This window comes from Acanthochromis polyacanthus, chromosome 8 (genome assembly GCF_021347895.1).
Source record: "Acanthochromis polyacanthus isolate Apoly-LR-REF ecotype Palm Island chromosome 8, KAUST_Apoly_ChrSc, whole genome shotgun sequence".
NCBI classification, from domain to species: Eukaryota; Metazoa; Chordata; class Actinopteri; family Pomacentridae; genus Acanthochromis; species Acanthochromis polyacanthus.
In genome coordinates, this window is record NC_067120.1 from 5,940,056 (window position 1) to 5,957,705 (window position 17,650).

Here is a 17,650-nt window from a genome sequence, read left to right on the forward strand (position 1 = left end):
TCCAACTACAGATGGATTTGGTTTTTGTCCAAGTTTTTGGAAGCAGTAAGTTACTTTTCTTTCACACATCGTTTCCTTCAGTTTGCAGGTTATTGATATTTATATATCCCTTTCCCAGTGAATCATATCCTTATGGTTCATCATCCCACTGCCTAAAAAATTAACCTTGATTATGTTTTTACCCCTTAAAATGATGCATCTTTCTAAATTCTTGGATTTTATTTAAACCGTTTAGGGAGGAAAGCATACAGCCACCATTTGCTCTTGCCCCAGAAGGTACATTGCCCTGAAAGGTCTCAGACCAGTGTTGAGGAGCAATCAGAGATTGAAGAAACATTTCACAACAATGTTCCAAGATAATAATCCGGACCAGTCTTCAGAAACACCCCCAGGGAGCTGGACAGGTTTCTTTAGATGAGGAGGTTAATGCAAGTATTGAACTGTGTGCTAAACCTTGTATATTTGAAAGATTGGTTTCTACGCTGGTCAATGGTACACATGTTTACCATTGACCAGCGTAGAAACCAATCTTGAACCACACATGCACACTTACATACAGGCACACACCGAGGGCACATTTCCTGCTCTCTCTTTTACTTGTTCCTTCTCCATTTTGTTATCTATGTGAGTTCCCTATCTCTCTGCTCTCAGTTTGACTGCAGCTGCCAGATTGTGTGCAGGCAGCTGCTGTTTGAGTCAAACAATCACAGCTATAATAAATCATATTGCCAGTCCCGGCTGTGCAATTCAGTGGCAGACCTGCATATGGATGAAAACACAGCTGGAGCTTTACATCAGTGCAGCAGAAATTGCTATGTGTGCTGATACATGAGCGTGCTGTATATTTATTCAGTGTTGTTTAGAGGTGCATGGATGGCGGTCTTTCATTTTATGGGGCTGCATATGGCGGTAATGACTGAATAATACGCTACTGTGTTTAGGTTCTCATACATACTGGCTATATATTGTATACTGTACTGTATAATGTACAATATACTGAATGTGTAGGCTGTAGGGCCTGCAATAAGAATGGTTGAGTGGCTGATTTGATGAATTGCTAAGGGCATGATGGCGTAATAACAGAGAGCAGCAGAAACTGTTAAACACAGATTTGTAATTTTCCTATTGTGAAATACTTGTTTTTAATCAATAGCAGCTCCCAGCTTCATTTATCATAGTTTTCTGCCATTAAAACACAGAAATAAGAAGCACATTCACACTGGGCGACATGTTGCTTGATTCAGTACCTAGAAGTGTGCACCTGCAGCATACTGACTTCCAAAAGCAAGCAATAAAAAATACATTATTTGAAACATCCATATATTCTAGAGCATTTTAGTGCATTTCAGTAATAGGAACTGTAACAATGAAAAAAGGTTAAATCTAGCAAATAGGATGAAACCAACAACATATTGGAGTCGGAGAAAATAATAAGTGATTTAAAGATGTTACTGCAAACCTCAAACAGGAAGCTCCAGAGTTTGGGGACACTTTCTGGTCACTTAGTCTTGAACTGGGTCCTGCAAACACTTAGAAGAGAAAGCATCTTAATTAACAGAATCGCATAATTAACATTCTCTGGTAAAATCAGAAATTAGACTATCGACTTGTTCATGAAGTGCTTTGTAGCTCCTAATATTGGCCAACTTTGTCTGGAACATTTGGGACAGTTTTTAAAAACTTACACCTTCAGTAATAGCAAATGTGCTTGGAGCTGAGAACAACAAGATAGCAACTCAACATGATGCTACTGAGAAAGAACGTCCAGATTAAACCTGGATCTATCCTTGAAATGAAAACGAAATGATACGGCACCACAGAAGCAGCCTTATTTTGTTATGTCAGAGCAGAATACTAACAATGGATGTGTGTGTGTGTATTATCTGTGCCAAAGTATTTTAGCTCAAAGGGTTCTTCTCCTCACACACAGAACAAAGCACAGAGGGCCCACCGGCCGAACTGGGAAACTGGACAGAAACCTAAACATTTTGTGTAAGTCTGGTGTTAAGTATTTTGCCCCTCCGCCTCTCCAGCGCTAACTAAGTTCTCATGGTAGCGTTTTCTCATCATTATCCTGCTGCTTTGCTCGGGGTTACACCTCTGTTCCCAGCGTAGTCGGCTTATGGATAAGTGTTGTCTGTGTCTCCATTGATGATGCCCTGAGAGCTAACTAGGGCCTGTGAACAGACAGTCTCCCAGCCCGAGTGGATAGGACCGTTCTCTGGGAAACATGTGACCATGCTAAGCTGTTGTTCAACTTAAGCAAATGGGTGAAGGAAAGACAGAAAGTCTTTGATACGTGGCATTCCTGTAAGGTGAAAAAAGGGGGGATTGTAGCTGTTTTGCATTCCAGTTGTGACCTTGCATTATTGTCATCTGTTGTTGGATGTTTTTTGAAGAGTAATAGGAAGACGAAGAACAAGGAAGGGTTACATGAGGTTATGATCAGTGTTGTAATATCAGAATTTCAAGATTTCACCAAAGCAAATTTAAAGATGCGAGAGTTAGCTTCTACTTTTACTTCTGCTTTACGTAGCCTCTCAAATGTTTAAGCAGAATCTCAAGCTTCCTGTCGGGAGGTTGCAACATCTTTAAAGCTCTTGTTATTTCTCCAGTTTCAATGTTTTGTGTTTTTTAAATATTACTTGACCTCATTTACCAGATTTTACCTGTTTAATGCCCTAGAATAACGTAAAATGTCCTTTTTTTTTTTGCTCCCTTTTAAATTACAATTAAATAAAAACACATCAGCTACAGGTCCCCCATCTACGTAGCGCATTTCTGAGTAATGGAGGATCTGGAGCTTGCAATAACATCTTTAAATCTCTTATTTACTCCAGCTCCAATGTTTTGCATATTGAAGCCCAGCTTTACCTAATTTGCTTTGTTTTACCTCTTTTATTGTTCTAGAATCATACAAAATGTCCCTTTTTTGCTCCCTTTCCCCTTTGGAAATCAACAAACATCAGCTGCAGGTCCTCCATCTACATAAACTCACCTCTGAGTAATGGAAGAAAGTCAGAATGGAAGTAACTGATTCAATTTGAGCAGAGTAGTGAGAACTGAACTGTGACTAACATGCTGTTTATGGTTCTGAAAATGGTGCTGCTCTGACCTGGATTCATTTGTTTCACGGCACAAACCCAACCGTGTGCTTCATCGAGCAAATTATAAAGTGTTTCTCTTGAAACGATCTCAGTGTAATGGTTTGATTCTGTACACAGTCAGTGGAGTATATTGGCCCCATGCACACATAGAGTTTCACACTGCAGGGAAAGCGCAATCACAAGCTTTACCACACCAGCACTTTCTTTAATTAAAAACGTCATGATATTTTTGCCTTTCAGTACAATATATACACCTCTTGAGTCGTATGAATTTGTATAATAATTCAACATATGTACATAACGATGAGTACAATCCGAACCATCATTCGGCAGATGCTCAGCCGAATGGTTTTTCTGGTCATTTTCAAGTCTGTAATCTCAGGTTGTGGGACCTGAACACCGAAGTCCTCAGTTGAAAGGTCGATGCTTAGCACATCTGATGTGTTAGCACCCCCCTCAGTTAGAGCACTGTGTTGTCCAGTGTTGCTTTTGCATTTAGCAAGAAAATGCCCTTGTGCATAATATCAAAAACAAAAAGATTAGACAGAATGAATACACTGAAAAACAGACAAAGATAACAGGGACGGTAAGATTCTCATTTCATATTGCTCTCAATCCAGTCTTTGAAGTTGTCTACACGTGTGTAGACCGTGTAGAGGTCAGGATTGCACTCGCCTTTGTCATAACCAAAGCTCACAAGTCCCAGGAGTCTCCACAGCCCTTTGCTCTCCCCTTGAACCTGTGTAAAACTGAGAGAAGGCTTCTGGTTATTGCTGGAGAGGTTTTCTGAGAGAGCAGGGAGGACGAGTATTCCCCCAGTGTCAGAGGGACATATGTTAGATGGGCTGTAATCGGGCTTTTGGCTGGCACAAAGCATATTGTCTGTAACGCTGACTGGCACGCCGTTACGAGCGTACTGCTGCTCACATGGGACTACGTCAGCAAGGTGAACCAGCCCAACCCTTGCTTTCTCGTCAAGGCCTAAATTTGAATCGGGCAGCGGAGACCAGCCTGTCACAAGCCCCTGACCGGAGGCAACTTCTTCTTCCTGGTCTTCTGTTAAGCAGATTGGCAGGACTTTTTCTCCAATCCTTGCTTTGTCTAGTAATTTGATCACAGCTATGTCAGAATCGAGAATATTGGGGTCGTAGTTTGGATGAACAGCAATGGAAGCCACCTGGAAGAAAAGAAGATGGATTTACTGTACAAGTTTAGCCAGAAAGTATCATCTGATAAAAAGAAGATCTCCAATTGTTTACCCTCAGGTGTTGAGGGCCTTTAATTTCTCTGTGGTCATCGCGATAGTTCTTCCCAACTACCACTTTAACTGTGGCTGTATCCACAGGATACACCTTGCCCAGCTCTGTCACACAGTGAGCTGCAACCACCAGACTCCTTTGGTTCACCAGAGCCCCGCTGCAGACTAGCTGCCAGTCGGAAGCTTGATTGTAGTTGCCAGCTCCTGCTCCGCTGTCCTTCTTCAGGGACTCTGCCTGGCTTTCTGCCTTGGTCACCTTGGTCTCCGTACCCTTAGTAGAGCGGCGGTAGATGGCTGCCATCCAAGGCCAGTGAGCCTCTTCCGGCCTCTCCGGGTCAAAGGTTGGATGCTTCCCACACACTGCCAAAGAAGAGGTGACAGGATGAGAGGTGAGACCATAATCGAGGCGAAGGCAGGGGGAAAAACATGGGAAAAATTGGATTTACATTGCGACTGTGTCAACATTTAAAGCTGGTGCATTTGGTGCTGCTTTTGAACCCCCTTACACTTTGGAAGGCTTTTATTTTATCTGGAGATTGTTTGAGAAAATGCAAAGTAGTTTCATGAATGGAGCAGCATATAAAACAGTTAAAAGCCACACAGCTATGTGGAATCTGAGAGCCTCTGAGTGCAGAAAGGAGCAAATTAAATCACGAAATACACAATTTGCAGCTAATCCATCAACATAAACGGATACCTGTTCAACCAAACTTCTACTAAAATTCACTTAATTATCATCCAGTTTTTCAGCTGCTGAAGAATAAATATCGAGACTTAAGACACAGAGATTTTTACACTGCATCCTACAAAAAAAATTAACGCTCCAGTGTTTGTTGACAATGTCCAGACTTTTATTATTAATGTTGAACAAAGCTCACAGAACTAACACTTTTTCCAGATTGGTATTAAAGCAGGTTGTTTTTTTGTGATTGCCACAAATCTTCTATCCCATAGAGAAGAAAACCACTTATACAAAGACTGTAATAAAGAACTTGAGAAGTCTTTCTCCTTGAGTGAATAGCCCTGAGGATGAAAGGCTGCAAGTGCACAGTCCTGTTAGAAAGAAGACGGAGGAAACCAGTGGTGCTATGCCTTCAGACTTGCACATGACCTTCTCATAAGGGATTTACTTACCTAAATACCTGCAATATATATGCAGTATTGTTAATTAACTTATAAGTAAGCTATAAACATTGCGAGTGTAAAAACATGTTATATAACCAATAAAAACACTGTAAATCAATTTAAGTTAGTTGAACTTTGAAGAATAAGTTTCCCTGCTGCACTAAAAATACAAGTTAACTAAACTTAGGTTGAATAACGACTTTAGCATCATTTTATGAATTTTGAAATGTAAAATTAGTTGAGTTAACGGAACAAGTTCAGCTGCAAATGTTGAAACCAGTTAATACCTAAGACAACATATGAGGCAGCTTCCAGTTACATTGTTTTAAAAGAACTTTCCAGGGCCAAACACTGAGTTCCATCCTAAACCTCCTCATGTTTAGCTCTGCTTTTATCATGTAAAGAAACAAGGATTTAACACATCTTAAAAGACAAACAGTACATTTTCATTATGAAAAGGCCTTAAGGTCTTAAAGCCATTAAAGGAGCGTCTCAGGAGAGTTTTATCCCTGTAACAATACTAGACTGGTTGTGTTTCTTAAAAAGTGTGATTTATTGAGCCAATTAAACTCTTAACTGTAGATTAATTCAGCTCATTTTTTATTGAAGTCAAAGGCCAAAAATTCAGACAACTAAAAAAAAAAAAAATCTAATAACTCAACATGGATGAATTAACTTGAAATAAGGAAAGACTTCAGTGTTTTCATTGAGGTAACAAGAACAAATTTATTAATTACACTAACTTCCAGTGTAAGAAGGCTTGCTTTGAATGGATCTAACCTGCAACAAGTCATATTTATCTCCTTTATTTGGCGAACAAATAATGTACACACAACAGTGTTGCATCTGTTATGTTTAAATTTAGCCTTAAGAGCATTCCCTAATCTAACTGCATTTATATGTGATGCTGTTGTTGCTGAAATTGACAACAGAAGATACATAGTTGTTGCAAGTTGGGAATTTGATTACAGCCTGGAGGAATCCCTCTTTAATCAAAGATGCTTTTAAACTCCCATTGCATCTATTTCATTACTCAGCCGTACATGTCAGCAGATGGCATTTCTACTTAGTTTATCAAGGAACTTTCTGAGTACTAAAGAAAGGCCCACGGCTGGCAGGAAAGCCTTAGAGATGTGTGAAGAAGCTGACAAGGTATTGCTCAAAGTCAGCAACTAGAGGCACAGATTATATTTTTAAAAAATGCTGCTGCATGTGCTCATTAGCGTTAATATTGCTTCATTAGATAAATGGCTATCAAGACACCCTGTCTGAGTGGCCACAGAGTAATTTTGTGTCTACAGAAGATTGCTGATATGTGGGTGTAAATCTCTGCAATAAAAATGTGTCAACTTCCAACTAGTTGTCCTCTGCTGCCCTCACCTGGTGAACAGGAAACATGGCGCCCGCTCCACTTCCCCGTCTTCAAGCAAGTGCGACGTGGACTGCCGGAGTGGTGGTAAAACGCAGACACACACTCATATTCAATATGTGTGTATAGATGGTGGAAGCCCTGGGGCAATTGGGAAAGTAGTGGGGGGCTTTTGGTGGGGCCATCGGACTGGAGTTGCCGGCCCAGTGAGGAGGAGTAGAGCTTGTGCACAGGTGTCTTTCTGAAGGGAAAAGAAGAAGCCAAGTGTATGTCGTCATAAGGCCAAGAGCTGAGTAAATGTTTTTCAATGAAAGTGTTGAAGAAGGCACTGCATGATCTCATAGAGAACACTTTTAAATCATCGCTAATGAGATAGGATAACAACACAGACTATATAGCACCCCTGAGTGTCAGGTATTTAATGCAAACTGTAATGAGTGTTATGCACGGCATTAAAAGTCATACCTGAGTGGTGTTTGAGCAGGCAGAACTCGTTGTCTAACCAGCTCTGATACTTTGGGCTCTCGACATGCTGTAAGCAAATCCACATATACAGTATTATGAATGCACATTCAAACACGTACAATACACCAAGGCCCCGTTAATGTGTGCTCTGATTTGAATGGAGTAACTGGAACAGTGATTTGATTTGTCCTCATTCAGTCTTTGTGTTGCACTGCATGTAAGCCAACTGGCTACAGGTGGCAAAGACACACGAGTGTGGTATTGATCTTGTCATTTTGCTCTCAGCCAAAAATAAGAAAATGATCATTTCCCAAATTGTTTTTAAAGAAATGATTTATCTTTTTTCTTCTTCTTTCTTACAACAGTAAAAAAAAACACTATTAAGGACAACTTGCCTAGTTCTTTAATTCATCAGGAAAATCGGGCCAGTGAACAATTTTACCACTTACCTCTTGGCAAAGAGCTACAGAGCATCCAGGCCAAAATCCACTAAGAACTAATTAATATTTATAGCTGCAGGCTTGATGGATTATTTTAGTGCCAGAATCCTTTACTCACTAACATTTAGCAGTAGCATTTTTTCTAACCATTTACTTACTAGCCTATATATCTATCTATAGTTTAATAGCCTATGTATAAAGTGATAAATCCACAACTGTTCATTAATTAACATTCCATTAAATGAATTGCAGAAAATGCAGTGCTCTGGGATAATACTTCAATTTGTCTGAAAGCAAACTATATAAGAAACTTGTGCCCTCTTAGCTTGCACAATGCAGTACCAATCAGAATATACATACACATTCTTGCAGAAAAGTAAACCATATACAAATCCCCAAACAACCAAATTAGTATAATTAATCAATGAAAAATAAAACTAGTGATGACAGTACCTCTGACACAAAGAGGTTGTTTGCCGCTCCATGTACCATCTGGCTGGCAGGTACGTCGGCTGTCTCCACTCAGAGCATAAGAATGGTTACACTTTAACTCCACTGTTTCAGGCTCCAGCCCTGGCACCACCTGCTGGTAACCATGGTAGAGGCGAGGCAGAGGAGGGCAGCTTTTTTCTGCGAGAGGGAAGCAGACAGTAAGCGAGGATGAAAGACAAGGAGAAAGGGGATAATATTCATTTTTGATTTCTTAGTAATTCTCTTACCAGAAAAGCTTTGGTTGACTTCTCTCTCCTTTTCTCTCTCCTTTTCTTTTTCTTTCTCCTCCCTCTCCCTTTCCAGCTCTTCCTTTGTTTTCTCTAAAAGCTGCTTCTCTGTCTCGTCCTTTTTAGTTGTTTTTTCTTTTGGTTTCCCACTTTCCTCGACTGCCCTGTACATGGTGTACTGCGTAACGTTGACTCGGGTGGGGATGATTTTCCTCCCCGGCGCTGGAGACCCAATGGTATTGTTTTCTTTCGGTGTATCCGTGATATCATAAGTAACTGTGCTGTTGGTCTTGGTCATTCCAAGTTCAAATATCTCCACTGTGTTTTCTCCCTCAGATATGACCGTCCTCAGCTTGGTGTCATTGGGTCCCACTTTGTCTGGATCTCTTTTCCCGTTCACTTGCTCCTCTTTTCTTTCCTTGTCCTCTTGTCCTTTATCTTTTATCACAACTATTTCTGTGATGTCAGTCTTCTCTGTCTCTAGGTTTGTTTCTAAACTGTCTTCATTTTTCTCCGGTGGCTTTAGAACGTCTGGTTCTTTCTTTTCTTCAACTGTGTGCAGGTTGTTATCTGGGCCTTCACTATCTACTTTATCTTCCGTGCCTCCAGAAGGTTTCTCTGACCCAGTATTTCTTTCCTCTAGCTCTCCTTCATTCCCACCCTCGGGCAGAGTTTTCTCTGGAATCATCCCAGTATATTTATCTTCTCTGTCGACTGCTGTTGTATTCTCCTGCCCAGTGTTTATATCTTTCCCTGCAACACTTTCCTTTAGTCCAGTTGTGTTCTCTTGGTCTTTCTCTTTGGTTTTGCTGATATCCTTTTCACTGTATACATCTATTTCCTTGCCTATTTCTGTCCCTTTAACTTTGTCTTTGTCCTTCTCTGCTTCAGTAAGAGTGTTATTCACTGTGGAGAGAAAAAACATAAAGATCATTACTGAATTATCTCTTCGCAGACGATTGGAATTTGCTCGGTTTAAAATTGGCTCAGCATGCAGAATGACTGCTTTAAGCACTGACTCATTTTCTTTGAGCTGTTATCCAACAGAAAGCAAATTGAACCATTTGCAGTGACTCATCCATTTTATGTCTAATCTCCATTATTTAAGACTTTTTCTCTCACCTTTAGTGCAAATAGGAGGAGTCCCGCTCCAGGTATTGTTGGGAAGGCAGGTTCTCTGGGAGCTTCCATTGAGTTCATAGGGTTGGTGACACAGATACTGCAGAGCAATGAGGACATCGTTGGGCCCATAAACCAAGAAGTGGTCCCCATGTGTTGGCTTTGGTGGCAGAGTACAGACTCTTTCCACTGGCACTGAAAACAGGAAAGAAACCCAAGCTTTAGAAGCTGCAAATCGGCATTTTATCATGATCCACTCCATCTCTGAGGCAGTATGCATGGTATCCAGAGACAAGCGAATTGCACACATGTGACCTTTTCAGATCCAAAATTGGGTGAAAAACACTATTCAGATTATTATCTCACCACACTCCGGGGCAGGCGCACTCCAGGTGCCATCACTCAGGCAGATGGCAGTACGAAACCCCCGCAGCTCGAAACCAGGGTCACAACGGAAAGTGATGCGTGCACCAGAATGGTGGAACAGACCCTCTGTAGAACCATGGATGGGCACTGGAGGCCTGCGGCATCCCACCACTGAACACAAATACAGACAGGCATAGTGTTTTTATGGATACTTGTTAGATTTTTTTTTTTTTACTCCTGCTTGTACTTTACTGAATGACAGATCATCAGAACAAAATTACAATGCATAGAGGATTTAGGAGGCATCTCTAGCATACCTCAAAAATCGGTTCATTGCATCTCCATGCTGTTAAAGACCACACAGACAGACCTTCAGTGAGTTAATTGCCATCTGGTATTTGCAGGTCAGACAGGTAGTCCACAAATTGAAGCTTGAAATGACTCACTACCCTCAATTCACAAAGGACCAGAGGATTTAAAAGCATAGTCTGCTCCCTTAGAAGCTCGTTAATGAATAATTTTACCCATCATGGTAAAGTGCGAACAGTTCACAACAAGGCTCTAACACAAGACTTGTAAATGAGGGAGAAATAGACGCAATAAAAGAGCTTTGGTCAAACTGTTCAATTTTCCAGTGTTGTAAAAGAAGATTTTACGAAGTGGGGTAGTAGAGATTTGCTACATGTTTGTGGAATGCCGTCTAACTCTGTTATGTAACAACTTACTGCAAAGTAAAACTTGCATTATATAGTTTACTTTTCTTTATTAAAAGGAAACTGAAAATGTGCACACAAATGTAGTGATAAAGGCCTTCACTACCCACATCTGGGTTAACCAAACACACATGTTATCACTACAGTTATCATGCCATTACAGCACTCTGTGAGAGATGATCCCTCCGGAGATTTTCTGTGTTGTTGACTTTAAGTGGGATCAGATCCATGAAATGCACTGTCTGTGGTTTTATAGCTCAAAACCCAGGAACCCACCCTATAATCTGGGCGTTTTTGCTTCGGGGCATTTCCATCCTTCGGTCTTTTAGGGGATGTAAAATGCTGTCGGCCAACCAAAAGTGGAAAAGTAAACTGCAGCTGACCTCCTTTGAATATGTATTAAAAAGACGAAGCGCCCTGAGGTGCTGCGGGCATTGTTGTTTCGTTGCCAAATGATGGAGCTTTCATGTCAGATTGTGTCAACAGATGTAATGAAATCAATGTGGAGTCATTAGGGTGGAATGCTAACATACAGAATGGCGCATTCTGCAAGTAAATCATCATTCCTTTCATTAATGCTTTGGAAAGTACATTGGACACTGCACTCCAAAACAGATTAGACTCAAGAAAAGATTAAACTGTGGCAGACAGAGGAGAGAAAAGGGAGTGAATGTATTTCCCATCATGAGCTTCTATGATAACGTGTCACATTCTCTCAGATGCAGAATGAGTTTTAGCTTGGGCTTACGACAGATGACAGGCTGATTATTAGAGGCATAAAATATGGCTGATGTCAGGTTCATACTTAAAATTCTCCGTCTGACTCTGGGGCAGAAATGTAGATTACATTTCCTCTACAAAATGTGAGACATTAGCGTCATTCCAGCTCACTTCCATTAAAATTAACAGCTGAGGGGTACTCCTGAGAATACAGATGAATGCGCTCTGTGTGGAATGAAAGTATTGCCTCCTCTTTTTTTTTGAATGTCTCCTCCATTGGAAAAGCTGGCTCTTGTTAGAGAAGTAGAATTGTTTCACCATTAGTTTTATAGACTTGAATTTAGCTCTGAAAAACAACACCACAAGAAAAATGTACATGCAGGAAATCTGCTTTTTGCAGGATTTTAAGGGAGGTGTATCGGGTGCAAAAACACAACTTAGGGTCTAGACATCCATAAATAAAAGACCTTGTAGGGCAAAGTGACTTGAACCACACTCTACAAAGGGAGCAGCACCCCACATGAAGAAGGGGCCACACAGATTTAAGGTGGTACACGGTGGGTATCTTCAGAAACCAAAATAGCTTCCTGACATTACAAAACTCTTAAATAGAGTATTTTTTTCTTTTCTCTCTATCCACCTCCACCTTTTATTTTCTTTCCTCAGTCAGATTCAGACCATTCACTTCATTTATCTTCTCACCACAGTATGAAATCATGCATTTTTGGCTCCCAGCTGCTTAATTTTGAAAATATGTGTTTGATGGTCATTTGGTTTTTGCAAGACCTCTACTAAAACTTAATTTATATTTCTTGAGAACCACAGATGCAGTTTACAATAGCTAGGGAAGGCAGCTGGCCTGAACTCAGTCCAGACCACAAACCTTTCCCTTATGACAGTGAATCACTGACCGCCTCAGTTCAAGATTAATTTGCTGTAACTAGGTGTGTCTCAATTCAGCTGACTATTGCTAATATGATTCTGGGATTTCGTAAGTGTCAGTACAGTCCGTTAGAAGTTTTGACTAAGTATTCTGCAGAGACTAGTTATTTCTTCACAGTGAGTAGAACTTGCATGTGTTTTCTTTTTTATTTCCATGTTTCATATTTCCCAAAAACATAAAATATGAACCTTTCACTCGCATGATCACACTGTAGAGTCTTCAGCTGTGTGACAGACTCACCATTTTCACACCGCTTGCCTGTGTAGCCAGCCAGACAGGCACAGTGGTAAGTATACGAACTGTCCAGGATGCAAGTCCCATCATGCAGACAAGGGGAGGAGCTGCAAGCTGTAAACATATAGTGTGAGACATTAGTGTACAATAGATACACAGACTATATCAGCAGTATTTTAAAGTACTGTAAGTGTGTTAAACATCATTGCTGCCCATATCGGCTGACATCAAGGGATTCATAAACAAAGCCAGAGCTCTTTAAATGCCACGTTTGTTTTCATTTCCAAATTTGTATGGGTATTTAAATACAGAAAGCCTCTGTTTGCTTTTACTAGATTTTGCTAAGCCACCAGGAACTTATGTGCACTTATGCGTGTCTGGCGTTGACTTCTAGAGAATGAAGACACTTCTGGAAAGTGAGGACATTTCAGCTTCTCAAAGGGCTGTTAGCAGGCTCAACACCCTGAAGAAGGGCCTTTGCCGAAACGTGTAGGTACCAGTCACGCACTATTAAAGGCTTTTTATTATGCACTGGAGCCTGAGTGCCATGGAAACTTCTTTCGTGTTTGTGTTTGTTGTGGCCTACCACTCCAAAGAGCCCCTTTGTTCACCGAGTGTGACTTTACACAAGTTTTTATTTATTGGATATGAGACAAGGACAGATCACCATTATAGAATTACGACTCGGTTTAGGTTTAAGCGTACATGATTCTGCTGAAGATCGGGGGGTGTATCAGGTACATTCAGAGTAAATTACAGTTATTAGCAGCAGTAGTAGAACTGCATTATTTTTCTTGTTAAATTACATGCCTGAGTTCTCCTGGAAAGTGGCGAAGAATCCATCAAAATTCTTGTAACCATCAGACACGAAGAGAATGTGCAAACTGTTGCCAGAGCTTTGAACCGGGGCAGGTCTGTTGTTCCCGCAGAATCTAGCGATAACACGCGACCTGATGCTGTCTCCATCACGGACCTCCACGTAGTCGTAATGACAAGAGTGGTGGAACTCCAGACTCAACATCATGAACCTGTAAGCACAAGAAAAGTTTTTCAAAAGTCAATTTTTCACCATAAAATTCCACAAAATGGTACATTTCAACACTGGAAATACTTTTTTTTCCCCTAGTCATTGTGGAGCATTTATGGATATGATAATAATTTGAAGCAAAACAACTACTTCTCTTTTTTCTTTTTGATGTAGCAGGTTTTTGTTGTGGTTGTTCAGGTAGTTGTGTGTTTTTCCTGGCTCATGTGTTCCCTGGCAGAGCCATACCAGCTGGCATCACTGTACTAAGCCTTTAAAATCTCCTGCCAGCATGTAAGTAATGTACAGTAATGATAGCCACTGAGCACATTAACAGCTGTTGAGGGTGATTTGCCCCCTGTTTGTGTGCCTTACTGCTCTTAAAGGTTGTTTTTTTCAGGCTTTGTTTTTACGTGCAACACATCTTAATGAAAAGATTGCTCACAGCAGTAAAGATTAATGCAAAGGGGTTACCAGAGACCACGACAAAGACAGGCATAGGAAAGCAAGACCACATTATTACTGTGCGTAACAAGTTTGCACCTACGTTACACAAGCTAAGAAGCAATACCATGAACTGAGATAAAGCAGAATCACTGTTGACACTTGGCAGCAAAACAGAAACCAAAAACAGATGAATATCACTGACTTTGTGGTCTGGGGAAGCTTTGGGAACTTCTTAAGGATTTTTTCCACCCCATTTACTGGATTGTTTATCATTAAGAGTCATTATGTGCCCATTAAACAGCAGAAGTGCACATATAGACGCCATTATATCATTAGCATTGGCAGTGAGTACTGTTAATAAACAGAATTACACATTCCAGTCTAAATAAGCATGTAGCTATTAAATGTTTTTGAAATACATCTATGAATGCTGAATAAACATGTGACTGCACAATATTATTTCCAAAACAAACAGCACAACTGGTGACTGCTGGTGCAAAATTTATACTTAGCACTGTAAGATAGGAAAACAAATAAAATAAACAAAACAAACTATATATATATATATATATATATATATATATATATATATATATATACTCCAAATATAGAAAAAATAGCAAAAAAATAAAATAAAAAAATAATAATAATAACAACAACAATAATAATTAAATCCAAACACAGAAGAAAATGAGCAAAAAAACCCAATAATATACATACATAAAATTAAAAAAAAAATAAATAAAATTGATGTTGTATTTCTGCAACTGGGGGTTTTTACAGGGTTAAATTACTATCAAATTCCCAAACATCCTCTGTGTGGTGTTGAAGGATTTCCTTTGGATTTACATGTGACTTTAAATGACTATGACGGTGACAATTTTATATTCACTTTTATTTCCCAAGCTGTTTGGTTCAGACAGACTGCGACTTTAAGAGGACTGCCAGCTGGATTAGGGGAAACACAAAGGAATCATTCCGGGTTTTAGTGATTCCCGATGTAATCTCCTTGGCGTAACACTGGAACGGACATGAAGCACTGATGAACTTCATACAAGACACTGGCATGCTCCAAATCCTTTAATTTCATCCTTTATCACACCCCCTTGGGCCAGGGAAGCTTAGACTAATGAGCTATACGGTGATGCTAAATGTTAGCCTGCAGCATCTCCTAAGAATTAATGCCAGTTGTAATTCAGTTGCCGGTGATGTGAATGTACTGCAAGCCACTATAGTTCAAGGAAAGCATTGCCAGTTAATCTCCAAATCAGTCGAGCACAAAAGTACAAGTTTTTGTTAGTCTGTCTCAGCACAGTAATAGCCTTTTTTATACAGGAGTTTTGTTGAATTTATGGTACAAACGAATCATATTCAAATGTGACACTGGTGTTTTCTTTCTTAGTATTTGGCCTCACAGAAGGATTTGGCCCTGCGGCGTATGTATATCACATTCATCATGGTTGTAAAGTTTAATGAGGAGGAGGAAAACATGCTTGCAACCACTAAATATCTTTTCCTCACACAACAGACCGGGACTGTATAGACTACATGGTCAACCTGGATCTAGCTGTGTGGAGCTTTTGTTCTGCTAAAACCCTGTAAAAATGCCGTAATGGAGAAAACGACAGAAAGAGAAAGTTATCACGGCACTGAAAAGTAATAACTTCTCTGAAAAAAAAGGACTGTTATGGTTTCCAAACTCTGCTGTAAACTTGCCATCAGTCTACGACATACATCTTGCAGAAATATCTGAACTGAGTGGAAATTTGACTGAAGCAGGCCAGTGGTTAATAACTATTACAGATGGACAACGAAGATCCCAACAACTGAGGTTTCAGAGCCCAATGAAACAGTCACAACTTCAACTTTATTGACTCAAAGGTTTTTCTATATTCATTAGTGTACAACCCTCATGACTTTATTTGTGAACTGTGGTTGTTATATTCCAATCAACTATTCTTTGTTCACTTGCTGGCTGGTGTGCAACTTTACGGGCGTTTCCATGGTTTTATGAGGGTTTTTCAGTTCAGTACTTCAAATGAAAACTGTCGAAAGTGGAGTCTGAGGATTTCTCAGGATAAGTAGGTCACTGTTTCTGAAAATACAAAAGTCTTTAAATGTAATTTTTAGCCACGGTAGCTCTAAGAGTGACTCTAGGAGCAGGAATGTTGGTCTGTGTGCAGGTCGGTCAGTCCAACAATTTGGTCCGGACTGAAATAGATCAACACCTATCGAATGGATTGCCCTGAAAGTTTCCACACACCTTATGATCTCTTATTTCAAGTGTGCAGTACTTTTGTTTGTGATGACATACCTGAAAATTGTATTTTTATGAGCCATAGCACCCTAAACTGGAATTGTGACCATTGTAAACATCACTTTGAGCATGTTAGTATACTAGCTGAAAACACTACTGTACCTAAGTGCAGCTTCAAAGAACCACCGGCATGTTGTGGACTTGAAGGTATGTTTAAAATTGCAGCATGCTGCATCACGCTCCGAGGCAAACGAATTAATAACAATTTGCTCTGATGACTCTGGAGGTAAAAGATGATCCTTATAAAACTACAAAAGAAGACTGCTTAGGATCCTACCTGAGTTCTATGGTGAATGGCCTGTCCACCTGTATTGTCCACTCACACCTAGCGTTGTTGGGGTAGCTCTCCAGCACCAAGTGGCCCTGCCGTTTGCGGATCACTCCCCCGCACTCTGAAACACACAGAAATTCCATTTTACAAAGTTCAAACTGGGTTTGCTATTTCAGTTGCAGCTTAATTATCATTTGGAGGGTTCACATAGAGCTGTTTTGGTTACCATTCAAACCGGCAGTAATTGCATTCCGGTTTTCAAAGCATCTGTAGAAGCCCCCGCTTTGCGCAGCAACATAAAGAAGCACAAACACAAAACACACAGGGGCAAAAACAGGCAGCCCTTCCAGGTTTCTGCTTTTAATTAAACGTATGCCTGTTATGCCCCTTGGTGGAATATTTGCATTTAAAAGCCAGTGTCAGTGTCCAAATGTTACGTAATAAATTGTTTTATGGGATTCTTAATTGTTGACTTTGACTTGTCATTCGGCTCCTCATGGAAAACCTCCTGGGCACATGGCAGCCTTCCAAGTTGGCACAGTGGTCCCACATGAAGATAAATTAGAGGGAGAGGAAAGAACATATGGCACATGGTATGCATTTCCCTCACAGAAAAAAAACATTTAGAGTAAATCCATGTAGGATCTGCTAATTGGCAGAATGAAAACACTTACTCATGCAGTCTCCGCCAGACCAGCCAGGCCGACACTCGGCGCAGTATTGGCCACTAATGAAGAAGTCATCCCTGGGGCCCCATGTGCCATTGTTACAGCGCTTACAGTTCTCGAAAATACTGCAACCTGAAAGAAACAGTCAGAAACAAAGTAAAGCAGGAGTCCCACAGACAGGCCAGAATATAAAGGCTTCAAAGAGTTTACATTACATCTCTCTAAGGAGTTGTCATTGTTTATAAGAAAAGGGAACATGTTATCTGAAAAGTTGGAGCTATGAGACCAATGTTGAAATGCTTCCTTTGCATCAACTCTGCAAAACTAATTAAGATCATGTTTCAC

General features: G+C 40.3%; 1 protein-coding gene across 2 annotated transcripts in view; it reads right to left on the reverse strand.

The window, feature by feature from the left end:
* Positions 1-3,291: 3,291 nt before the first annotated feature.
* The window catches only part of pamr1b (peptidase domain containing associated with muscle regeneration 1b), a 37,353-nt gene continuing 22,994 nt past the window's right edge, over positions 3,292-17,650 (reverse strand). For both annotated transcript variants that reach the window (XM_051952321.1, XM_022189966.2), the window contains exons 3-14: positions 17,312-17,437; positions 16,644-16,758; positions 13,389-13,606; positions 12,585-12,692; positions 9,969-10,139; positions 9,606-9,797; positions 8,484-9,389; positions 8,218-8,394; positions 7,325-7,391; positions 6,871-7,100; positions 4,367-4,725; positions 3,292-4,284 (exon numbers count right to left, since the gene is read on the reverse strand). In XM_051952321.1, coding sequence (XP_051808281.1) covers positions 3,703-4,284; positions 4,367-4,725; positions 6,871-7,100; positions 7,325-7,391; positions 8,218-8,394; positions 8,484-9,389; positions 9,606-9,797; positions 9,969-10,139; positions 12,585-12,692; positions 13,389-13,606; positions 16,644-16,758; positions 17,312-17,437 — 3,251 coding nt within the window. In that variant the 3' untranslated portion in view covers positions 3,292-3,702. The remainder of the gene's footprint in view (positions 4,285-4,366; positions 4,726-6,870; positions 7,101-7,324; positions 7,392-8,217; positions 8,395-8,483; positions 9,390-9,605; positions 9,798-9,968; positions 10,140-12,584; positions 12,693-13,388; positions 13,607-16,643; positions 16,759-17,311; positions 17,438-17,650) is intronic.